Source organism: Aquila chrysaetos, chromosome 8, assembly GCF_900496995.4.
Source record: "Aquila chrysaetos chrysaetos chromosome 8, bAquChr1.4, whole genome shotgun sequence".
NCBI classification, from domain to species: Eukaryota; Metazoa; Chordata; class Aves; order Accipitriformes; family Accipitridae; genus Aquila; species Aquila chrysaetos.
Genome location: NC_044011.1, coordinates 26668022 through 26694625, shown reverse-complemented (window position 1 = coordinate 26694625; position 26604 = coordinate 26668022). Strand labels below are relative to the sequence as shown.

Here is a 26604-nt window from a genome sequence, read left to right as displayed (position 1 = left end):
GTGCCTTAGCATCACTGGCAGAGAGGTGGGCCGTAAGCAGGCAGGCACGAAAATACTTGGAAACTAACACCCTGCAAAAGAGCGGGAACTACCCGACTTTGTTCATAACAGCACAGTCTTCTCAGTGAGTTCAATCCTGCATCTTTTCTTAATCAATTCCAGCTTTCAGACAATCTAAAACTTAGTCTGGGGCGGACAAAAACTACAACAATCAAACACAGTAGTAATATGTTATTTCAGCACAATGAAGACATGAAATAAAGCAGAGAGACATATTTCCTTGGATGCAGACCTGTAAAAAAACCCTCTCAATCAATGAGCAATGGGGGCACAACCTCCATCAAGCAACGTGATAAAATCTCCTCCATAGATGTCTCTTCTCTGCCTGGTAGTACCAGAATGCTTTACTTTGGCCACTTTGCTTTGACCCAAGGGCCAGACTCCACCAGAAATCAAATAATGTGCAATATTTTTCATACAGAAACTCCAGCAAACAGGATCAAACCCCATCTCAGAGCATTATAAAACTGCTACGCTTTGATTTCATATTTCCCTGATTGTGGTTTTGCACATTAAGAATAACTTGTGAATTGTGCTTGCAGCCTCACTACGTTGGGTTTTTTTGCTGTGAGCAGACACAGATTAGATTTCTGGTCTCATACTCTTTACCCTGACTGAGGGGTAAAACAATAGCAAGATCAGAGCCTGAGCAGACAAGAACATGTCAGCAATCTGGCTGAGTAATTAAGCAATGAAATGATAGGTATGACAAGTAGTTTCATTCAATTCTTAAAGTACAGCAGCTCCAATACAAGGCAAAACATGACAATGTGCATAAATTGGGCGAGATGCTTGAAGGGAAGCCTTCTGTCCTCATCTTCCTACCCTTCAAAAAAAGCAGTCCGCACGTATCAAATTCATTTTTAAGAAGGGCCCATTAAGATATATGACTAAACGCTTATTTTGTTTAAAAAAGCGCAAATGGTGCTAAACGCTGAAACACTGGAGTTGAAATTCACACCGACAGAAGTTTGCTGTTGCAATCCTAAAATACCTATGCCTCACATTGCCCTCATCAACAGATGCTAACTCATGTTTTCCCTTGACAAATACAGATATATGTGTATATATAAGTATGCTTAGTCTGGACATTCCTAATAAACAGTTAATCCAATTTAAAGTAGACCATCTGTTTTTTTAAATTACTTCGACATACCTATGGAATTGGACATATATAAATCCCAATACAAATAAACAGTATCCAGTACTAAGCTCTTAAAACCCAGATTTATGACAGAAACACGGAAACAGACTCTTCAATGGGGGCAAGGCTTAGTGGCATTACAATAGATCAAGACAAAGTATCGTTCAATATGATTTTCTTCCTTCTCGATGGCATATCCAGCTCTCCTGTCACATTTGTTACTAGAAGACTCCTTTCTTTGAAACTGCAGTTGCTGATACTGTTGTCATTAAATCCTTAAAGAAAAAATACAAGCTCCTACTGCTGCTCTCTCCCTATGAACCAGCAAGTGAATAGAGATGAGCCAACACCTTATTAAGTATAAGCAAAGCTTTTAAGATGGCTTGCAGAAATACGTAGGATGTCTACAATACACATAAAGGTACTGTTAACAACAAAGATGAAATTTTGGTATGAAAAACCTACCTTAGGAGAAGAAGAAAGCTCCCTCGATGCAGGAATAGCTGACATGTTCTCACTCATGCCTGTCTCTGTCTTTGGCAAGAGGTTTGGTGGTTCAGGAGCCTTTCTTTTCATCTTCTTTTCTGGTTCTTGCAGTGGAGCAACTTTAATTAAAGCAGGACTTGATTTTGGTTCATAAAATGGATTTGATCTAATTAAAAGAAGGGAAACATATTTCTTTGCTATCTCCTTGGAATTAATACCGAAAATAAGACCTGTTTAGAGAAGCCAATGACTAAAATGCTTTTATTATCCCACATAAGAATATATTTTGCCTTTACATGCATTTAGATGCTTTTCAATCGTATGAAAAAGTAGTGAGTTACAACAGTTAGAACTGTGTTAGGCCAGTTTCCATACATTTCATAAAGTCCTGTAAATTACGGAAGTTTCATCAATTGCATAAATCTAACTCTTCAATTATACTTCACTATCTATCAAAGTGTGATCTAATTTACAGACAAGCTCAATACCAACAAATTTGAGTGAAGTTGCTAGCTGTTTAATATTTTAATGAACAGAATGAAGAATGATTCATGAGAACAGAGTTAAGAATCTGGCCGATTTTATATGCATGCTTCAACACAGCTTTAGAGGCTTCGCTCTTGGCTGTCCAAGCCTGAAAGTTTTGGCTTCCATACGCACAGAATCCACATTGAGTGTATTTTAAACTCTGCAGCACACAGGCACCACACCATCTCAAGAAAACTCTTTGGATAAGAGAATAGTGTAAGAAAACCACAGCTGACTTGCATATACCTCTCTACAGATACCAGTAGCCATCATCTGTCTATTTTGAAAGTGCTTTTTATAACTAAACCTTGTTTAAGAAACACAGTAAACATCTTCCACCAAGTGGATGCACTCCAAAGAATTATTCTTCTTAACTCTGGTGTTCACGTTGCAACTCCGCATTTGTTCCACCCTAAGTAATTACTTCCACAGTGTTTCCGGATGTTATCTATTAGTTTGATACATCAAATATGAATCAATAATACATCAAATAATGGCTTCTACTACACACTTTGAAGAGCCAGCAATTTTGTATCCTGCTAAGGATACTTATGAGAACCTTCTTTGCACCAAATTATTTTACTCATAATCCTCACTTTTTGTATTTTGCAATCCAAAACTGGATGGTTAATTATGAAATTGATATGTTAATTCATTTCTAGTCCATACTTCCCCTGCAAGATATATTTATCTTATCTCTCAAACTATGTTTATATAACTAAGTCACTGCAATTCCCAAAGGTCTACAGTTATATAAAGCATAACTAATAATGACAAATAACCTCAGTCCCTTGAATTCAACTCTAGATGGAAACAATAATGCATACAGCATTAGACAAGAGCCTATCTAGCTAGATCCATTTACAAGTTTCCTCTCAGGATAAGAATCATGAGCAAGTACACACTGTTTTTAAAGAACTACAACAGCAAAATGTGGGCACAAGCAAAAAACCAAGTATTCATCCAGCTTCCTTTCACACAACACCGAATTTCTTTCAGTTTTGTGTACTTTTAGTATGAAAATGTCTTTCAGTCTCATGGACTGATTTTAGAATTTATTTTAATGCAGTTTACTGTCATCCCCTTTTCACTGAGAAAAAGCAAGCAATTAATAATCCACACCACAGAAAACATGTCTACTTCTGAAAGGCAGAGTTTACTGAAGCACATAAGTGAAGACTGAGCATAAAACCTCCAGACCTTTCTGAGAATCTGCCACTACTGGTTATAGAGAAAAAGATCTAAATTCAGATACTGAAGTGAAAGGAAAGACTAACACTAAAATAACTCATCTGCTGACTGAAGGCAACTCTCAGGTGTTCTCACTTTGCTGCCCACCAAGCACAAAGCCACCAGTGCAATCAAAACTAAAGGCAACATCAAAATAACAAGTTAAATAGAAACGGATGGGTGTTTTCCATGGAAGGCAGTAGAAAAAGGAAGGTATTCAGGCTGGAGTGGAGAATGCACCTAGCTGTCACTAGCTCTAATTTAGCTGACAGCCCAGCTCAGCTGTCTTCAGACACCAGAAAGTTCAAAGGGAAGGGAAAATGAAGATAAAAGAGATAAAGGCTGAAGAACAATGCGTTCTACAGGAGAGCACAAGGTTTTATTTAGTTCAACAAGTTAGCCTTCTGAACAGCAAACAGACACAGCATGTTTGGCAGGAAAGTAATTTACCTCTGTGTACTTGGAATTAGAAAGGTGTATTCATAAGGTGTTAAAATTAATTTGGTGTGAGAAAAAAACCCACCACCTTATCAATGAGAGTAAAAAAGTTTGGAAAAACCACCTTTTGAATTTTTATGCTCCAGAATTGTCTGCACTGCATGTGTAATCTTGAAGGATTGTACCCTACTACAGGCACAAGAAGGAAATGCTATAAGGAGACAAGTGACTGCCTTTTTTAGCTAGAGAAGAACTTGCTTAAAAGCCAGACTAAACCCTCACATTTTGGTCATAGTATGGGCTGAACACATACACACTACTTTCCACCTTCCCCTCTGCACCGCTTTTAATTGGTCTTACAAATATTGAGAAAGATTTTCAAAAAATTAAGTTTAATACAGATAAAAAAAACCAAAACAGTTCTCGCCCAAAGAGGCTATAAATTTTGAAGTCATGGGGGTCTGATATATGTAGTAGAGTTTGCTCCAACAGCTTCCACATGGCTATATAAGAAGCTAAGCATAGGAAAAGTCTGGCTGAAAAAAGCCTTAGCTGAAAAATATTAAAGCACTTTTCCCTGAGGTCAGCTCCCATACTTTTTGCTTCTGTGAAGCTATTTAATTGATCCACACATGATTTGCCTAAGAGATACTGGACTGTCCACCACAAAATTAAAACAAACAAACCTAACAAATCTGACAAACTACCTGGCATTAAGCTGTCACTGGGAGTGTGGTGGCTTGTGGCTTCTTGTGCAACAGGCAGCTTTGATAGATGGCAACTCAATAGTCTTTCCAATTAGACAGCATTATTCTAAGTCATGCAACGATTAACGAGATAAGAAGCCACAGAGCCAAATAATATCTGAAAGCAAGTTTTATTCTGACCAATTTAAAAATTATTTTGATCAGTGTTACTAGTTAACTGAAAAAAATCAACATTTCATTGAAGAGGAAAAACAAAGCTGTCAGTGTGGTAGGGTTAAAAGATCAGGCAATATTACCCATCAGAAGTACTAAGGTTGAAAGCATTAAGTAGTTGTGAGCTATTCTATTTTCAAATAATTAAACTTAGCAAGATGTGCTGTCCTTTATTAACAGGTAACCACCTACCACTGTGATTTTAATGTATAAAATTCAAAAAGGCCAAAGCAGTATTTTACACTAACATTTAAATGCCCAAACTAACAAAAGGAAAATGTGTTCCTTATCTCTAGCTAGGTATGAGAATTTAGCCAGAGGAAGTATGTTTTGAGAGTGTAGTTTTACAGCAGAATATATATACTGGATCATCTAACTCCCTATGTGCCATGCAACGTCTCACTATGCTTACGCTGGTGACTATGCTTTGTTGATGTGTGTTGTGATATCTTACATTTTCTTCACAACCATTAGTGAAATATGTTTCAATTAAGCCAATTACCCAAGGTAAATCCTTCACAGAGGCACAGTGAGGGTAAGTACCTTCTCCAAGATTACAACAAGAATCCGTTACAAAACTGGAGTCAGAGTTCAGCTCTTGGGGCTCTTTGTGTAAGCTCTGAGTCCAGAATCAGAACTAGGGATCTGCCAGAGTAGAGTGGGACAAGGGTCCTGATACTAACTGATGTGTCCATGTTTCCACGACACATCATTGTGTTTCACACAAAATACAAGAGGAAAATGCCAAGTGGTGCATTAAGTGAACTCCAATGAAACATTTAAGAAACAGGTATAAAAATACATTGTATTTCCTGAGTGACAGTAAATGTCTTTCAGGAGCCCTCTATTTCTTATACCTTCCATCTATCAGGTTCAGAACCACTCCTGGAGAAAGCACTAGACCAGCGGTAGTAAAAAATATTAAAAACTACCCAAAACAAAACAAAACAAAAGGTCGGAAGAGAAGATGTTAGGAGAGAGGTTGAAAATAACGTGCAAAGTTTTCTAATGCCGTGACATGACTCAGTTGTTCAGCCTTGTCTTGAATACACTGCTCAGGCCAAGTCAACACATCTTAAAATAGATACATAGCAGCAGAAATAACAGGGTCCAGAGACGTGCGGTGGAAATGATTAGAGAGATGAAGAGACTTCTGTATGAAGAGAGATTGAAAAAGTTAGCACCATTTAACTCAGACAAGTGACAAGTAATGGTGAACATGCTAGAGATATACACCACAGCAACTGTTTATGGCAGATAAATCCAATACTACTAATTGTTGTTTTGATAAGCCAGCAGAAGAGATAGTGTATGGGATTGGAAAGGTAACTTATTTACAATCAATAAAAGGAAACACATTTCATATAAGATCTTGTTTGTTTGTGGAACACTGCCACAAAGTGACACTGAAGCCTAGACTTTAATAGGATTTGGAAGAAGATTAGCCACTTATGTAGATAATAAAAGCACCAATATTCACATTAGATAAGAAACAATACACATCTGGACATAAACCCTCATGATTTAGGGCACACAAAAACTACCAACTGGCTCGGCCTATGAAAATCTTTCCATCAGTGCTCACCATACCTTAACAGAAACTTTCTACTGAAAAATTTGAAAATTAATGACATGAGGTAAGGCATAATAGTGCTTGTAGGTGTGAGTTAGTATCCCAAGTCCTGTGTTCCTAGACTGGAGTTTTATTATTACACTTATTCCTCCAGAGTGTTTTAGTATAAAGATTCAAAGGTTCTCCTTGCCACGCTTCTACCCAATACATTTAACAAATGGTCTCCACGTTGTTTTCAATGACATGGCGCTCCTGTAACCTGGGAGGAAAATGTGGAGAGGAAGCTACTTTGGGGGTCAGGACACAAAAACCTTATGTAAAAGATGTAAAAAACTATTTTACAGTGCTTTTTGATTCCTTATCCTTCCAACTTTCCATGGGACATTGCTTTTATAATGAAGACACAGATCAGATTTGTGTTCAAGTGGAATCCACCTACAGGGAGTTTATTTTTATCCCTGGAAAAAATAAAGGAATAAAGCAAATGTGGTCAGCTAAAATAAGAAGGCAGCTGTTGTAAACAAAGGGCTAGAGAAATCTACAGTCCAGTACACAGAAAAAACAAGGCTGCCTGTTACAATACTGCTGCGAGCCCTTTTGGCACAGATTTGCTTAGGGTGGAAATGTGAGTATAAATATAAAATAGAGCAAAATTCTTCACTTGCCCATCCACGTAGCTTTTGCTCTTTCTGCTCTTCTCCTCAGTCTTTGCTGTCCTCTATACCCGTATCTTTGCAGGTGTAATATATTTTTTCTCCCTGCAGATTCTGGTGATCAGTGAATGATCAGGGATGCCTGGTATGACCGTCAACAGTGTGATCACACTGTGCTCTGAAGACACAGCAGCTAGTGCTGTTCGTTCAGGCAGTGCCCTGATGAATGGAGCTGGCAGAGATATCATTCCCCAATGCCCTTTTTTTTTTTTTTCCACAGAACAAACAACAGCAAATCCATGGGCACAGAACTTTAAAAGGAAAAAACCCTGCAGGCTCCTTTATACGTTTCTATCAGAATGCATGGGAATCCTTCAATTTCCTAGAATACAGCGATAAACAGAGAAACTTAAAGACGATGATATGACACCTGTATTAATATTAAATATGAAAGGAATGCAAATGTCATGCCATGATAAATCTCATTAAATAATGTAAAACTAAACGTTAATTACAGTTGTTGTCTGTAAAATTGCTCACATGTAATCACCATAAACTGTCTCATGAGTGGTGTGGTTGGTGACTAATGACCACAAACAAGGAGTAAGTATATACCTTCAAACCTCCCAAGCTGCACAGCTATTGCAAAAAGCTCTCACTCCTTGTTAGGTTTCTATACTATAATACAAGGCAGTCAGTGTGAGTTTAGAAGAGTTTTATGTGTGGTTATGATAAAAGAAACAACCTAATAAAGTGCATATGGTGTTATCTTTCCCATATAGAGATACAGTTTTATGAGACTCTCAAAAATGTGCTATGCAGACTGCAAAATGCTCTTCCTTTTTACAGACCGCACCAATATAAAACAAACTCTCCATTATCATTAACAAAAATTATTATTTTATGTAGTAAAAATAATGGCAAAAAAGACAGGAAGGACCAAGCCTTACTGCTCCTTAATTTTTTGGCTCATTTGCAATTGTCAGAGCATGAAGCGCCAAAACAGTACGCAGACTTGTTCCCTATCAAGTAATTTGCTATCAATGAGGCAAAGAAACATTTCCTAACTGATCATGTTCAGCTGAATAGCATGACTTGGGGGTATGCTATTTCCTGCTGCTGAGCTGCCTAAGGATCAGTCTTTCCTAAGGAGGTGATTAAGGATCACCACAGTTGAACCCAATACACCTCAAGATTAAGCCAGAGATCCCACTAATGCTTCCAAAGCTGCTGAAAGATGAAGAATCATACTTACTCATCTAGCTCTTCCTCTTCAGCTTTAGAAGTATCTGCATAGAGGTATTTGCTCATATCCACTGGTCTGACGTTCTTCCTTTTTGCAGGTTGTGGAGGAGAATCTCTTACAGTTACAAATGTTTCAGGCTCAGGATCTGGCTCATCAAATGGGTTCAAGTACTCTGGGGCATATTCATCCTTGAAGGGATTGTAGTTGTCAGCATAGAAACTTTCTTCTGGCTTTGAAGATGAAGCTATTTCAGTGTCCGGTTCTACCAAATAACAAAAAAAATCACTAAACAGATTTAACAGAAAAAATTTGAAACCATTTTATCAGATCTTTATATTTTGAAGGCTTATGAAAAGGTCTGCTTCTTAACTCTCAATACATAAAGTCCAAGCCTTAGATGAATTTTCATGCTTTATTTATTTACAGAGTAACCTTGTTTATTCAAAAATGGGTCTTTCAAAAGGTCATTTCATCTAGAGTATATTGAATAGGTTTCATTTTCTCACTTACTAAAGCTCTTTCAACCTAATTAGTTATTAGTTTTCTTATTTGTCGTACAAATGGTATCACAACAGATTTTAAAACATTTTCCCAAGCTATTAGCCAATTTGTATCCTAACAAAATGTTCTTAATTATTTATTTAAGCTTTAAATAAAGAAAAAGATATCCTGTATTTTATAATAAAATTACTTTTACTGGATATTAAAAGTGGTGATAGTAAGCAGGTAGTCTTTTCATTTCTTAAAATGACTGAACTAAAAATCAGTTATTAGGTATGACCAGTAATTACATTTCAAAACATATCTGGTAACAATACATAGTCTCACAGTAAAAATGAATTTAAATTAACCCTAAAGAGACAGATAATGAAATTACTCCTGTATTATTTAGGCTGTACAACAAAAAGTTATTAGCAACCTGGAGCTGTATGCAATTCTTTAGAGTAACAGACACTACAGAAAGAACATTACACAGAAGTGAATGGCTGCTGGATATTGAATAATACAAATCCCCATACAGCAATGCAATATTTCTTACAAAGACACTTAGTAATGTTAATCTTACTCTTCCTGCAGCATCAAATGATCAGAAGCTTAGTTCAATATTGGATATGATGTACTTTCAAAATCTATGCAAATAGGAACTTCAGTTGTAGTGTTATCAAAACTTGATTTTCAGTAACCACTCCCACATTATTCTTAACAAAAAGTGTTTCTTTTTCAGATTTTTGGTTACCAAATTGAACAAAACATACCTTCTAGCTTTAAAAGAAAAACCTTAAATATTATTTGTAGCAAGGCTCTGAAAAAGAAAAAGGTAGATTTCCAAGTGTGTTTGTCACTAAATACTTAAGAGAAAATCACTAGTCACACAACTATACAAAGGGAAGGGGCAGTGAAAGAAACAGCACTCTAGTTGCTTGGTCTTGGATGGGTGATGTACTGAAGTTGCTAATCCTGATGAATTGCTAAAAAAATCTAAGTGTTCTCTACTCTGCCAGTAAACTTCCAGTTCTCCCTGTCTCCAGCCATTAGCACAGCCCAAGGTGATAGAAAGCACTACGCCACGTAGTGTGACTGACTATAATCTACAGTTTGAACAAGAGCCAATCCTAGTTGGACAGGAATATGGTCCCCAGGTGCAGGTAGCATCTTCGCCTATCTACGCTTGGACTAAGACCAGGGGAAAGCCTCAGAGCAGGAAAGGCTTTAGTCCTTCCCAGAACAATTGAGACCTACCAGGGACTGGAAAGGTTAGACTTCATTTTAGGAAGAACCTCACATTTCTAGTGCTCTTCTTCTTCTTGGTTCTTCACATTTGAACCTCAAAGACTATGTTATCATATTGTCTTCTATACTATTTCTAAGGGTCTGTTTCTGAAGTGATGGATTATTTGCTCTATGGTCAGAAAGTAGAAACCAAACGGGTTTGACTGGAATAACAGGAAAAAAATAATCAAAATCTTACTTAAGCCCAGTGTGGACATTCAGGAGATAAATCACTCATTTGAGATTGAAGGTGAGCTCAGCTAGGTGAAACAAAATAAAATTGTACGTTGCCAGACAATACTGCAGGTTTTAACTAGACAGACTTACGGCTATGCACAGTGCTTGTGCCCATGGGATTTCCCTATGGTGATTATTCAGAAAGTTACATTAAAAAATTTATTTAATTCCAAGTGAGGTTTGCAGTTTCTTATTCCCTCAGCAACCTGGTCCAACTTAGCATTAAAGATGCAAAGTATACAGTACTTACACCAATCTCTTACATATTTCATAAGTTCTTATATGTAACTTTAAATTCAGAATACAGCTATCACTGTTTCAAGTCAAAAAGGAGACTGAGAATAAGTGTAAATCAGACACTACACTGAAATGGGATGAGATGAAGGTAAAGTGAGATCACAAGTTATTATTATGCTTAATGGTCAGTCTTTAAACTACCAAAATGTGTTCTAAAAAGAACTAATTAATCAAAATCCTTGTGACTACCAGTAAAAAAAAAAAAAAAAAAAAAAAAAATCAAATAATCAGGGTTGCAATAATAGTCATAGCTAAACCTAAAAAAGAGGTTCTGTTAGTGTTTAAACTTAAGCCTCACCTGAACGTCATAAAGCAACATTTCAGCTGTGTCTTAAGAGATGGGCATATAGACAAACTACTGCAGGATAAATCAGGGTGTGTATTTGCAGTATGCCAGCTGTAGTGTATGTATTCACTCCTATCCCCGAGTAAATACAACATACTTATCCTTTAATAAAAGGGAGTAAACTACTGGGCACTTCTCCTGGGAGAAAGGGTAGTTACTGCACAGTACGTGGTGCATATTAAGCTCACACCCAAGTTTATCCATGGTGATTTGTTCATAAGTCTTCATCCTTATAAGAAAGATGTTTCAGAGAAAGCCACAATAAAATAATATTGAAGGTCTACAGTTTAACTAACAAGGGAAAAGTAATAATTCAAGGCAGAAATTCTTAAAAACACAAATATGATCAAATCAAGCAAGAATCCTTTGACAGTATTATAGATGAAATACATCAGAGCAGGGCCCAACATTTTAAATGTATTTTTTCATTTATTTTAAGGTAAAACTGGAAAAGAGGTTCTACATTGGCTTACTAATATCACTCTACTGTCCAGTGCAGGTGGTAATGGCAAGCAAAAGTTTCACCCTGCTTGCCCAGAGATGTCCTCAGTGTATCTGCAGTTGAGCTAGACACCTTTACAGTCAAAGCTTACAGGTATATGTTCAAACTGTTAATGTCTAAAATCAGGCAAGCCAAATCCCACCCTTACTGCATAGATATGTGTGACTTGAAGCTCATGGTAGTCAGAATACTACTCAAATGTTACCCAGACATTTAGTGATTTGATGAACTAGGCCAAGCAGAAATGCTTTTGAGATCTGCCCTCAAAAGATAGTTTCATATAAAAAGCAGAAGTAACCTAATGAAATGCAGAAAAATGACTGATGTATGTCTTGTTCAAATTGTGCAACTTATTGACAATGTTTTAACCAAAATTTTTGCTGCTTTAGACTTTGCTCAAATCTTAAAATATTTTATCAAGAGAGTGCACAACTACGAATACCTGCTTCTGTAACTCCATATGATGGATCACTGCACCTGCACATGAATCTGTTGATAAATACACATTATCATATCTGAGCAAAACTTGCTGGTAACTCACAAGCAGTATTCAAACAAATATTACTAGAAGGAATGTCAGTAGTATTTCCTGAAGTTAAAAACATTTAAGGAAGCAACCTCTTGAAACTATACTGTAAGCTTTTATTTTTAATTTGTTTTTGTGTCTCCTGGAAATGACAAGTTAAATGCTTGTTTTAAATCTGATAGATTTTAAGGGGCAATGCAAGTGTTTTTTGCAATTCTTTCTATTTCAACACTATGGATCAAGTGCTGTAATGCTAACTAGGACAGAATTCTTTCTCTTGTTCATTAGCTAAACAGTAACTACAGGTTTGGCCTTACATGCGCAGCATTGCATATCAGTGTTCAGAAACCTCTGGCTTATTATTAATGAAAAGATTTCACAAAATCCTACACACAGGCTAAAATTAAAAGAGCTTCTAAAAATATCATTTTGAATACACTTTTACAGGCAGAATTTTGTAGGAGCTCAACTAGAACCCACTTAATTTGGCTGCTCATTCTCACTCCCCTTGTCATCCAGGATACTATTTCCCCCCCTCTGCCGCTTCCTTCAATGTCTCCACAGGAGAGAGGGTCCCCACAAGAGGCCCCACCTGAACCCAACCAGACTATCTCCCATAGGGTCTCTGAAACCCTTTAGGACTACCTTTTATGTCAAAAGATGTTCATCACTTCATGAGCCTCTCTATAACAAATTAAATTGCTACAATGGTGACTCAATAACACTGCTCTTAAAGCCACAGCCACTCTTACCTTCTCTGTAACAAAGACCCTCATATTTTCTCAAGGACCTAACGATGTTCAGAAGTATATTTTGAGGGGCTGAACATACAACAGCTTAAAAGGAGCTTATTTCCCTCTTCAAGCTTATTTTACACTAAGGAGTCAACACAGATTCCCCTGTTTTCCCCTAATCATCAATCACAGCTGAAAACACAGGACTCTAGTCTCTACTGGAACTAATTTTTTTAATTGCAGTTCTCTACACTAATCTTTAAAAAAAAAGAAAAGAAGAAAAAGATGCTAACAGTTTGGCACTCCAAGGGTCAAACACACAATAATTTTGCATGGTTAAGTAATAAAGCCACAGGGGTAGGAGTGACAAGAGGAGAGGTGGAAGTATTACTACAGCAGAAGCACCAGCTGCTCTTGTGCCAGATTCTGGAAATATTACTTGCCCTAACTCCACTGAGAAAGACTGCTTGTGATAGTAATCACTCTGGCACTACCTATCTGCACAATCAGCCTTTTAGTTCCCAGAGGATCTCCAAAAATCACCTTGCCCTTCAACCCACTTGCCTTTTGTAACACAAACATATTGTGACATATCCCTCAAAACCAAACAAAACCCCCACCAAAACATTACACATACCACTTTCCCCTTGGCAGAGGATGAAAGAACAAGCCACATGTGAAAGATATTTAGTTATGCCATTTACTGCACTACTGGCAGGCACACAGTCACAACGGTGATGTGAGCAGCGTAACAAACAGCACAGAATAAAAATGTAACTTCCCAGTACTTCTAGAAAGCATAATGACTGGCAACCCTATAAGGCACTGATGATTTTCTATTACTTTTATTAATACTCACACTAGCAACACATTATATTTCATTAAGAAATGTAAGTAGAAGGGACAGAGTAATTGTTTTCCTCTATATTGGTTCTTGTACTGCTCTCCTTAGGACTATCCTAGGAGGATTCTGGGGTTTGGTACTGCATTGTAGCACTGTTTTCCTTTCCAGTGTAACATGCTGCAGGGAGCTCAGAAGTCTACACACAAGGTAAAGAAACACATTGGTAAAGTAAATGCTGTTTTAAATGAAAGGGGGAGGCAGTGCCAGCAAATAGTTACCCTCATGTCTCAGGTGTGTTGCAGGAAACTTGTATTGGTCATATGCAACTTCAAAATCTGCATTCCCCACCTAGTTAAAACAATATCTGGAGCACTGAAAGTGTGTTGTTGTTTTCTATTTACATTTGTTGTATATGTTGACTTCCTCAAGTAAAATATTTTGCACAAAAATTAACTGATTTTAGAGTTCTGTTGTAGTGTGACTAGAAGACAATCCAAAAGGCAGTCCTCATACAATCATCTACATATTGTCTAGTATAAAGCTGTAGATTTTCCAGATTTCTAATGTCTAGCTGACCTACTAGATACAGAGGGAATAAGCCTCACTTTGACATGTCAACCAAGAAACACAGCTGAAGATTTTTTTGCCGTGAGTTGTTCATATGCACATTCACTCCACTATGTGTACAATCATTCACACTAAGCACTTTTTAAACCACAGCAGCATCCAGAGACAGCTTGCTGGTGACCCTCTGCCATGCACCTTACCCACAGTGCGCACATGGATGCTGGGAGCACTCATGCCTTTAGTTTCTCTCCATCCCGCATTTCCAGGGTTAGGAGATTAGGAAGATAGAGGGAAAGCAGCTGGTTTGTGAAGAGGCAAAAGAAATATCTCTCTAGGAAACAAGTATCTACTGGCAAGTAATCCTACTGTCAATGCATACATATTCATATCCTGGGTAACTAAGCACTCTTTCACTAAGCACACAGGTTACAGGCTTGATAGGAATATCCCTGGAATATCTCTGCCAAATGGCACATCGTGCCTCCTAGTGTCTGATGGCAAAGTACTCAGGAAAGGAGGCTCCATATGGCTGCTCTGCACATCTTGGGGAAATTAAGTAACAAATTCTATGGAAAGAGTCTGAACTTTCACAAAGTCTAAATTCAAGACTTTGCCTTGTCCAGATAAAAAGATAAAGCAGACTAACATGTAGTGTTATGCACGCATAAAAGGTTAATCTCTTGATTTAAGCAGATCACAAGACAAGTGAAACAGGTAATATGACTCTTTAGGCCTGTAGGAGAAAGTCTGCCTTAAACTCCTGAACATCTGTCATGCTCCCAAGCTCCTGGGGTGGCCACCAAAAAGGTCACATTCACTTAAGGATGCAAAAGCAAACAAGTGGGCATAGTCTCAAAGACCTTCCTAAAAAGAGACAGCAGCAATGAAAGTTCCATTGAGGTCTCAAAATAGAATAAATGTCCTAAACCATGAGGGAATATACCTGCAGCCAAATAGGAAACAAACAGGGCAGCCTTCTGCAGTAGGTCAACAGAGTGAGAACAGCTGCAATATTGTGGACCTTCAAAATGCAGTCCAAAAGAAAGGGAAGTCTCCCCAAAATGGTATGGTCTAGGTGCTCCCATGTAGAGACACTGATCCAATTAGCCATAGACATACATAGCAGATTCCTGCTGTTGCTGAAGACAGGAACTGTCTTATCTAATTTGTCTTGGCACCATTTTTTCCTCGTCAACTTTCTGTGGAGGAAGACAGCTGGAGGAAGGACACACGTCAAGAAGGCCAAGCAAGGGAAGATGAACACAACCAGTGGCTGTAACAGGGACAAGACAGCTCTGGAGTGGAAGAGCCAGCGCTTCTCAGAGGTGTCTGAGGTAACTAGAAGAATCCCTGGGGAGCCACTAATCATAAAGTAAAAGCTTTAAAAATGCCACACCAGATGTCCCACTCTTGGTCTGTTAGCCTGAAACGCCTCAGACCTTCCACTTGCTTCAGTGCTCCAGGAAGACATACTGCTGTCACATGAGACTGACAGAAGTTCCATCCCTCCCAAATAAAAAACACCTTATGACACAGTAGGAAGAATCTAGTGACACCCTGTTTATCAAAATTACTGTCATGTTGTTGTACATTGACTGTGTGGGAGGAATATTTCATACACACACACCCAACAACTCAGCATTGCTGCCCACAGCTGTGTAGATGGGACTTCTTTGGGGACCCAACAGTCTAAGCCCTGAGACTGTCCAAGTACACAGAACAGACCCAGAAGAATGGAGAAGTGTCCATGACTGTGACTGAAGATGGCAGTAAAGGCTAGATGCCACCAAAGGGACCAGAATTGACTGAAAAAACATGCCCCACATATATTGGGAGTCTTCTGGAATGTAAGCAGTCTGGCGTCTTGGATGCAGGCTGCTCATAGTGAACTTGACATGAGGTGTCAAGCTACTCCGGCACTAAGAAGCACCACCAGTGTATATCTCCCTGTCCCCAAGATGAGAAGAAACCAACTCTTAGTCCCTCTATTTTGTGGTCAGAACACCTGCTGCTTTCTGCCAGAGCAGGTTCTCTCTGGAAAGAAGAGAAAAGCTGGGTTTGGAAGACAGCGGTTTAGGGAGGGTGGGACTTGTACAGCTTTCTCCAGGGAGAAGGGAGCTCTTCTTTCTAGAGCAGAGAAGGAAGAAATGAATATAGACTGAGTCTCTGAGAGCAAGTTGTGTATGGACAACTAGCTGGATGAGAATAGGTGTTTTATATCCCTGGTTATTCTGCTTCCTTCCGTGATCCTAAGGGAATTCACAGCTGAGGAACAGACAGGAAACCAAACCAAAGATCCAGACACCAGAACCTAATCCATATATGTTGGTATCTGCAAAGCTGAAACAACTCACTTCTGCAGCTCTAGAAACACCTGACAACTTCGTAGGAGGGAGAAAGGGCCCGGGACAGTGGCTTTATGGCTTCAATGGCCAAATACAGAAGATAGCGCAATGTCCCAGTTTGAGAAATACAAGCTGTGAGACTACACCACAGCCAAAGTATGACAGGACTTTGATCACCACCCACATTGGCCTCTGTGGACTCCAAAGGCAGAAAACCCATGTTGTGAGTAGACATTTAGCTTGACCAGAGAAAGAGAGTAACCACAGGTGGAAACTGGAGCTCAGAAATGCATCCTCATTAGACCTGGCATTAGAAATCCCATGGCTGTACCCTGGGCTGCTCCTGCTCAGTGTGGTTGTTCTCCACCACAATTACAGAGTGGCTCCTGCGGTTTTGTCAAAGGTGGCAAATGCTCCTTGGTATTTTCTGTGGGAAAAAAAGTCTTGGAGCTTCGAACAGGAAAGGTTGAGTACAGCTTCAAATTTGGGAATTAACTATGGATGGCATTTCAAGCAGCTGCAAACTAAGAAAGTCATACACTGTTGGGTTTTTTTTCATCGCAGCAGATGGAAGCCTGCATATCTGGACATGGAGTTGAGGACAGCAGAGATGCCTGCTGTCTTGGTGTTCCTTTCTGGCCTTATGGCTGAAGTCTTATCAGATTAAAAACTTACAAGGGTTGTAATTCTCACTCAAACAGAACAAGAATGGGCATGTCCATCTGGAAAGTGAATTAACACCTAGCACGTGGTGCAAGGCATGATGCCAGAAGACTTAACTGAGGAAGCCATAAAAGAAAAAAAAAAAAAAAAAAAAAGGAAAAAAAGAAAGAGATACAATTAAATTATAATAATGAAAATCAGTGCTAACCAAGAATAGCTGTGATGCAGCGAAGACTGCAGTGAAGGAAGTTCTGATATAAACCAGCAGCCACATGGAACAGAGGCACTTGACAGTATGTGTTGGTCATTTGTACCACGAGGTGAGCACTAGTAACACACCCGATAGGTCTAAAAGTCTCTGGTTCAACTCTTACCTGGTAGCCCACAGTGGCAAATACACATAAGGATGTAAGTCAAATGATAAATCCATTTTGCAGTGGCAACTGGATCACTGCTGTTGCTACCTCAGTACTGCATGGAATAATTGTATTTAATCAAAATAACATTTTTCATTTGTAGCCCTACCAAAAAAATATCATGTTTTATTAAGCATTTGCAATTAGCCATGAATTATGTAAAACAAATCTATTACCTTCTACATCAGGGTCTCCAAACGGATTTAGTTCTGCGGTGTCAGGATCACCAAAAGGGTTTGTACTAGAATTGGCTAGGTCTTGCTCCTCTTCATCCAGAAAATTAAGCTTATTGATAAGCTCTACAAACAAGTGGAATATTGTTTTAATACAGATACAAACTGTTCATCTAACATATTTCAAGCTCAAAAAAACCCCTGTATTAACAGTCCCTCAAAACACTCCACCAAGGTATGGCATGAACTGTACAACTAAGCTAATGCACTTCAGTAAGTACACCAACAAAGGAGAAAAAAAAAGAAGTGAAATGAATAAAACTTCTATTCGCTAATTATGTAACAGAACATTATGTAACAGAAACGACTACTAAGAAAGTCTTATATTATCTTCATTAATAAATGTTGCAGAACATCTAACAAGCTAAATACAACAATTTCTTTTTGGTTGTTCACATACCTGTTAACTATCACCAAGAAATATTAATTTTTGGATGTAACGTGCACGTAAAATCAGAGAGGAGACTTTTTGTCATGTTAGAGAGGTCAAGTATTACTGATTGCACAACTAATGTTTTAGGCTTGGGGTCTGGGTTTTTGGGGGGGGAGTGTAATGTTTTTTTCTTTCTTTTTCATTATCAGATGACAGCGGAACTGTAGAGGAGATAGGTTCTTTCTCTATCGTGTTACCACCTGTTGAACGCACTACAAATTACTGAGAGTCATGCTGGGTGAAAGCACAGAGATAAAACTGACAGCTGAATGCAAGCAGGAGTCAAAAGGTAACAGTTCACAGTAAATACAGACAATCAGAAACAGAAAGAAAGGAGGAAAGCTCATAGACCTTCAGAGGAACTGGCTGATTTAGCTGAAGGCATATTTGCTCGCTTTATGTAGTCATCTTGATCTTCATCTAAGCTGCTCAGAGCATTCAACTGGTTTACAATTTCTGTAAATAGAAGCCAGTCAAGACAAACGTAAGGCAAGGGCATTTAATGAAACAGAAGTGGAACACTGTTACTAGAAAGAGAGAGAGTGAGGGAGAGAGAGGGTAAAAGAGAAGACACTTAGAGTTAATTAAGAAAATACATTTAGAATGAGTCCTTACAATGATATACCTACAGGAAAGCACCTGTGTAGGTGCTTCAGTGATAATTTAACAAGAAACCCAGTTAACAGACATAAACAAAACCTTGCCAGATTTCTGGTGTCAGCAACAGCAATTAGTTTTACGAGGACGAGTACACACATCAGTTCAAAACTTAGATGTACTAGATATAATTTAAAGACTTTTCCTGCTCATGAAGAAAACCTGAATTTTAAACCATTGTCAATCAACACAAAACAGCCCCAGAACAATTTACCTCCCTCCCAAACCCTTAAGGCTACAGAAAACTAATACATACACATGCATTTTACGCATTTTATTTATTTATACACACACAGGCTGATTATTTAACATTTAGAATCAGTTATCATTAAATTCTGACCTAAGACAAGTTGAATTTATCTAATAGTTCTAAAAGATATGATTAGTATTGTGCTATGAGAATGCATACTGAATGTATATATTAGTTGAATTTGCCACTGTAAAGCTATGCTATTAACACCTTACTGTTTGATAAAACCCTATTTCACCTTCTGTCCACAGTGGAGAGCTCTGAATTGCCATGAACTAATAATTTTTAAAAAGTATTAATGTTTAATTCAAGTCAAGATGTTGATACCCCCATAATTCTGGAAGGAAAGAAACAAAAACCAACTAGGTCTTAGTGGCTTCTTGCCCACGGGGAAAAATTCCTCTGTGATTCCCCCCCCCCGAAGTAGTCCCATCCACAGCATCTGACAAATGCAGTTTCTGTAGTAATGGTGACTGAGCCTGGGGCATCTCTGAAAGACCTCAAGCATAGGTTTCTGTAGAGAGGGGACAGCCTTCCTCGTCCTTCCAGCTCACAAACAGGCAGGAGAAACCTGTGCAGAAGAGAGGATCCTGCTTGTTGAATATTATTGCCCCTCTGACAGGTTTTTTCCTCTCCCATCTTTTCCCAATGAAATAAACGGATGATGTCTCCTGGTGTCACCAGTGAAGTTAAAGTTACGTAGATGCCTTTACTGCACATTTCTCATGCCAACCATTCTTGGATTTCCTTTAAACTTCAATTTCTTGTGTACACAAGAAGTCACTTCTTTGTAATGCTTTTAGTTCGCTGCTGTTTTGAATTTGGCTTTTTCTCATACGGCTTTTGTTTGGGAAGGCAAACGTTTGACGCTGACTCATACAGTGATCTTCGGTCTATGAACTAGTTACAAGGAGTAAGGTATCAGACTGAGGTGAAAATTGAGTAGTATCGTGACTGTCCCAACTCATGTTGGTGCCCACAGCCACCCAGAACTTCCCAGCACGGGGAACTCATGTTTTTTCACGGGGCAACATCTTCACCAGTTGACACAGACACAACTCTTAATGTCATGCCTTCACAGACAGCATAAAGAACCTGAAGTCAAAAGCAGAGTCCAGAACCTGAAAATATTTCAGTCATGTGGTTAAAAGCTTCTTTTCCAAATTTAAACTGCTTTGCAAAGATATGCCAATCTGCAAATTACCAAGTGAAATGATCTATTCTGCCAATATCTATTGGACATAATCTATGCTGACAATGACAAAGCCACAGCAGAATTCCTCTTAACTGCATCTCCTAACGGTTCTTGACCTTAAAGCAAAAATCTACTTAGATGGGATTACATTTATATCTATCTACACAGAGTTAATTTCACCATCCTCACTTATTTTTAGTTCCAACAAACAAGACTATAGTCCTAAAAAATAAGACTAAAACTGCCCCAAAACTCTTAACTTTCTCAGTATAAAATCATATGTACACCTTACACATCTGAACAATATAATACTATCTTCTGGGAATTTTTAAGACTCAAGATACACAATGGAAAATACCTTGCTGTACTCAAATAAAACAGAGTTGACCTTATAAACACTAGTACAAACGAATTACTAGTTTAAAACAGGCTGAGATGCTGACATGATTTACAATTTATTATGCCAGCATGTGAAAAAACCTCAAAACAATTACAATTCAGTTTTTATTGTCAGAAAATAACAAATTAAGTTCAGAGCTTTAAAAAGAGGGAATTCTTTGATGTGGTCTGAATCACCTGGTCCCATCTGCCAACCTAAACACCCATATGCTCTACAATGTTTCTCATTACAATATTAAATGGTTTATGTCATATTTTGGAGTGTGGAAGTGGTAGGTTGGGAGATTTATGTCCTATATTATCTTTTATAAATCTCATTATCTACAAACATATATTAGCTTGTTCTACAAGTACGTCATATAAATCACTGGTTTGGGTTTTTTTTTTTTTTTTCATTCTCTCTTGCCTTTTTTTTTTTTTTAAGCAGCTTGGTGCTACAAACAAAAAAGAGTAAATGTATCAGAAGCTTACATGAGACGTATGGTTTTGCAAATGGCAAGAAAGGGTTACGCATATTGCTCTCCAGAAGCCTGCTCTTGAAATATGCTGGGATTCAGACTCCTGCAATAGGTAGCACATGTGCATATTGCTGAGTCCATGTGGCGCCCCAGGACAGTCACCGTGCTCTTGTGCAGATGGAGCAGGAGGCAACTATCAACTTCAGCATGAGGCTCTAAGTATCAATTAAAACATTAAAAGAAATAACGTATTTATTACTACCCTAAGTTTGTCATTTACGAGCTGCAGTTCTTCAAGTATGTTGCGATGCCTTGTATTCAACTGAAGACTAATGACAGGATAATTCTGGGAGGTTTAAATTCATCTATATTAATAGCGTAGAAACAAAATATTTGAAACATATTTCATGGCTACAAACATAATTTTCAACTTTACACAAAACAGAACAGTTAGGTAGAGATACAGCTTTTACACATGAAAAATTTAAACAAGAAATACTGGGAAGGAAGGGGGAAAAGCCTGAGATGGAGGAAGATATTTTTTTTTTTAGAGGAAAGTAGTGCTTTGAATAGAAAACATCTTTCAGTCTGATCTTAAGGTCAGTTGTATGGCAACAGCTCCCATGTTGACCACACCAAATTCCACAGTGCTTTTGAGGTAGGTCAGTATTGCGCCACTTATTTCATAGCTGAAGAAACAGAGGCACAGATACTCACCCAAAGTTAGGCAACACATCAAGGAAGAGACATAGCATTTCCTAACTCACCTGCACCATCTAGAGACCCATTCAGCAGGTGTCCCTTGATCTCCTAGTGGTGGATATATTTGTTCATCTATAAAACTAACTTTGGGCCCAATAAAGAAAATTAACTTTTGTACACTGCAAAAAGGAACAGTGTCTGTGATAAAGATTTCCAGCACCTCTTGCAGCTGTGGCTTGACAATGACAGCATTTCAGTTATCAAGTCATCCAACGTTTCTGTGAGAAGACCTTGAGTCAAAAGCAGGATAATAATCCCTTCTGCTTTACTACTTGCACTTTACTTTTTCAAAGCTTGCTTACAAACATTAACCACATAATACTCCCATCGTTTGTGTGAAGTAGTTATAGCCAGTATCCCCATTTTACAGTTGGGAAAACAGGCGCACCGAGGCAAAGTGATTTGCCGCAGGGGACTCTGACTCAGTGAAGGCATTCCAGCTCACTCCGCTGCCAACACCCTAACACGGCAACAGATGAGAAAATGTTGGGAGCAGCAAGCTTTCAAAAGGGTTATGTAATTTCCTTAGTTAACTTTATGGGATTCAGAGAACACAATTATTTTTGAAAGAAATTTTAGAAAGAGTACTTCACTACATCAGTTTTGCTCCATTTCCTTCTTTCTATATTTCTTCCCATTTTTCTGCAACAATTCCTACCTCTTTCTCAATTCTTCTCCTTGTGTTTTCTTAGTTTTTCCCATTCATTATATTCATTGCAGGAGTCACTCCAACTGCCAATGAAATCAGTCTTGAACACATGTTGAAATAGATCGTTTACATTTTATTTATTAATGTTTACTTACTGTCCTATGTTTTATGTTCTCCCATTTGCTTGGGAAACTATGTGCACTCATTCTCCTTCAACATCCCTCTCATCCCCCTCCTTGTCTAACGTGGGAAAAGTTAGCCAGGCTAATGAAGCAACTCGGCTGTTGTAGCCAACACAAGAAGAAAAAGTCCAAGGCTGACCTTTCCCCCCTCAGGTTTCCTTAATGATGCATCTACAAAAAAACCAAGCCTCCCATCTTGCATCATTAGAAAACAGTATCAGAACAGGCTGAACAATGAGCAGATATAGTGTAGTTCAGAAGTATTTATTGCTTCTGCTTTTCAAGTAGATATTGTAATGTTTGCTTAGAACAGATAATTTTGGCCTTTACAACAACAGATGGAAAAGCTGAAATGCCTCTAAAACAACTTGAGCTAGGACCTTGTGTTGCACATCAGACAGCTCACCCTTCCCCATCTATCTCCAGGGATGTTCACCACATAGCCAAAGGATAGTGGACAGACTAGTCTCATCTACATGAGCTTTTTCCTTGTTCAGGAATCATTTGTTGGCTTGTTTAGATGCTGAACACTGTAAAAAAAATCAATAAAGTTGAGGAGCAAGATCTGCTGCTTTTCAACTACTATCCTTCTGCACATGGGTTTTCTGTAGCAGTCCTCAATGCAGTATCTAGGCATATCTTAATAAAACACTTCCACACAGTAGTTTATAGAGACTTTACATAGCCTCTACTTTATGTGTCCTTCTCTTCTCTGTGATTATCGGATGGCCTGGTGAACATGTCAGTTTGTTTGGTGTTCTGACCTGCACCTGCATTATTCTGGTTACACTAGGAAAGAAGACGACCTTGCAGAGTGTTCTCAGTGTGACCAGACTGGTATATCTCTGCTCCCTGACCAAGAATACATATCTGTGTATCTCAAATATTTCATTCTGGACTTTCCAATCTGCTCTGTGCCAGACACATACAGCTTAAGTATAGATTTGGTCAGGGTACAAAACATTTAATTGAATATGTAAAGCATGGAGAAAACATATTTGCATCCTTTCACAACATTAAAGTAATAACTGCTTCAGGCTGAACCTTTCGATTGCAACGAAAGCTCAAAAAGAAACAATGAAAGTAATGCTGGATTTTCAAGAACAGATGTGACAATTCACTTCTCTGCTTGGGATGCTCTTCCCCACCTTAGAGAAGGATCCCTTTATTTCAGCAGACATTTTTAAAGAGCAGTGGCAGGCATGAAGGCTGGCACTAGAAGTTAATTTGTTTTTTCCTGATTCTTTTACACTAAGAGTTCCTTCGGAAATCATCTGGAGCAGTACTACGTAATGATCTCTACCAACAATTTAACATCATCACGTCTTGGATCTGACCTGCATCAATTAGTTCAGCTATCCTAGACACCCTAAGCATTTTCATTAGCAATTCAAATGTGGTTATACTATCTCACTTTAAACAACCTTACTGTCAAATTCTGTTAAAGTCCTTTAACGGCCTCCTGATTTCATTTCCACAAGACACTCCCAACCAAAAGGCAGGAGTATGCTGCCTGGAATTACCATGTTATTGAGCAGAACCTCAGCACCTACCCATGGCACAACTAATTTTGCACTTATTCTCACAGACTATCTTCATTATTTCACTTCAGCTCATCCTCTTGCCTTCTCGCTCACTGACCCTTTCCCTCCATCTTGCTACCTACTTAGTGCATTCTCTCCTAAAAACAGGACACACACACACACAAATCAATGCTCTTAAATTCACAAATATTAAACTTTGTTGAGTTATGGATGGGTCTCTCTTCAATCAAACTATCCTAAATTTTGTTGTGGTTGGGATATTTTTTAAAGTTAAATACAAATATAAAATCCATGGAACGCAGCTGGCAATTAGCAAAGGAACAATATTTTACCAACCCTGTGGCAAAACCTACCTGTAATTTTTGCAGCCTTTTCCTCTTGATTCACTCTGTTTTCTTCATCTTCTTCATTGTCTTCCTCAAAATCATCTAGATTTCCAATATCAGCTTGTTTCATACTCATCAAACTAGCCAGGCTTTGCATGTCTTCATCCCTAAATAACAAATTTCAAACCAGGCATTAAAATGCAACCTGTTAATACCACATCTGATACTACCACATTATTACAAATCCTTTAAATATTTTTATGTTTTCTTTTCTTCAGGGAGGTCTCTGATCTCAGATCCAATCTTGAATATAGTGAAAGAACAAAATGAATACACTCGTGTTCATTAATTTCTGAAGGGAAAGTTTTCTATTGACAAAATTCTAAAGGATAAAAACAGTGCTGCCTTGCATTAAAAGTCAATTTAATGACTGCTGCTTAAAATTTTAAACCAGCCCAGAAATGCTAGTAAACACTTATCTGGTCTTCTTTGCTTAAAGTGAAAGTGCTTGGTCAGACCTACTGTCCATATGGTGCATGTGACACCTATCACTATGTTCAAGCACACTCCTGACCATGTTACAGAAATTAAAACCCCTTTTCTAAATATCTGAATTCATTAACAAGATAAAAACCCATTACATATCAATGGCCAATTTCAATTCTTATTTGACTGTATTGCATATATATATATCTATATAGATATCTTTCACATAGCTGTACCTTTCATATCAAATATATGTTTGATGAAAAGATGACAGCAGGCAAAGATTCAGAGAAATGGATGTTCTACATTTGTTTCATAAAAAACGCAAGTTTTTTTAAGTACATGATGTCATTCTTGAAGCAACAGCAGCCTTACCTCTTCTCTTTTAAAACCATTTCAATAGGTTTATTGGGATTAATCAATTTTTTTTGGTTCCTTACAATAAGACTGGGGATTGCCTGGCTAGGGAGCACCTCTGCTGGAAACAGTCTGGGGATCTTGGTGGAGAGCAAGCTGAAGGAGAGCCGGTATCATGCCCTGGCAGCCAAAGCAGGCAAACAGCATCCTGAGACACATTAAAACAGGACCACAAGTAGTAGACTGAGGGAAGTCATGAACCCCATTTACTTGGAGTCATTGGACTGCATCTAGGGTACTTTGTCCAGTGTTGGGTACCACAGTACAGGAAAAGGTGTTGATAAACTGGAGCAAGGTCAGCAGAGGGCCATTGAGATGGTTGGGGGCTGGAGCACTTGCCCTACAAAAAGAGGCCAAGAGAAATGGACTTGTTGAGCCTGAAGAAGAGATGGCTTTGGGAGGACCTAGCAGCAGCCTGCCAGCATTGCTGAGAAGACAGTGGTGCAAGGCAAGAGGATGAGACAGTGGACATAGACTGAAACCAGAGAGGTTCTGATCTGGTGTGAGAAAAAAGTTGGAATAGTCAACATCAACAAGTGGTGGGGTGGGTTGCCCAGAGAGGTGGTACAGTCTCCATTCTTGGGGGTTTTCAAGCCCCAGTGGGATAAAGCCCAGAGCAAACTGGTCTGATCACACAGCTCACTGCTTTAAGCAGGAGGCTGGACTAGATACATCTACAGGTCCCTTCCAACCCGAATTATTCTATCTTCTTTGAAGTTGATCATGATAAAACCAGATGCACAGATTTTGTGCCTAACAATGCCAAGAAAACTACACAGATTATTTTAAAGGTACTACTTATAGGAATAAAAATGAGGTACTAATCATCGCTCAGATATGCACAGAAACACAGAGACACTTAAAACATGGGGTTAAACTCAGTGATTTAACACATTGTTAAAATCAGAAACTCTTTGGGGCAATCATTTCCTACTGTGTGAGTTCAAAGCAATCAGCACTACAGAACTCGCAGTTACACAGGACACCTAAGTACTTCTATAAAAAGTATTAATAATAATAATTATAAAATAAGTAACTATCAGGAAGTCACGAAGACCTTTCCGTTCATGCAGAAACCTCAAGGTTTC

The 26604-nt window shown here is 38.4% G+C and overlaps 1 protein-coding gene across 12 annotated transcripts in view; it reads right to left on the bottom strand.

Moving 5' to 3' along the window:
- EHBP1 (EH domain binding protein 1) overlaps window positions 1-26604 on the bottom strand; it is a 231399-nt gene that overhangs the window by 113972 nt on the left and 90823 nt on the right. For 9 of the 12 annotated variants that reach the window (XM_030021257.2, XM_030021255.1, XM_030021258.1 and 6 more), the window contains exons 7-11: window positions 24641-24780; window positions 18543-18647; window positions 17702-17824; window positions 8288-8540; window positions 1670-1856 (exon numbers count right to left, since the gene is read on the bottom strand). In XM_030021257.2, the coding sequence (XP_029877117.1) occupies window positions 1670-1856; window positions 8288-8540; window positions 17702-17824; window positions 18543-18647; window positions 24641-24780 (808 nt within the window). The remainder of the gene's footprint in view (window positions 1-1669; window positions 1857-8287; window positions 8541-17701; window positions 17825-18542; window positions 18648-24640; window positions 24781-26604) is intronic. The other 3 variants (XM_030021261.1, XM_030021262.1, XM_030021268.1) reach the window with 1 other exon arrangement.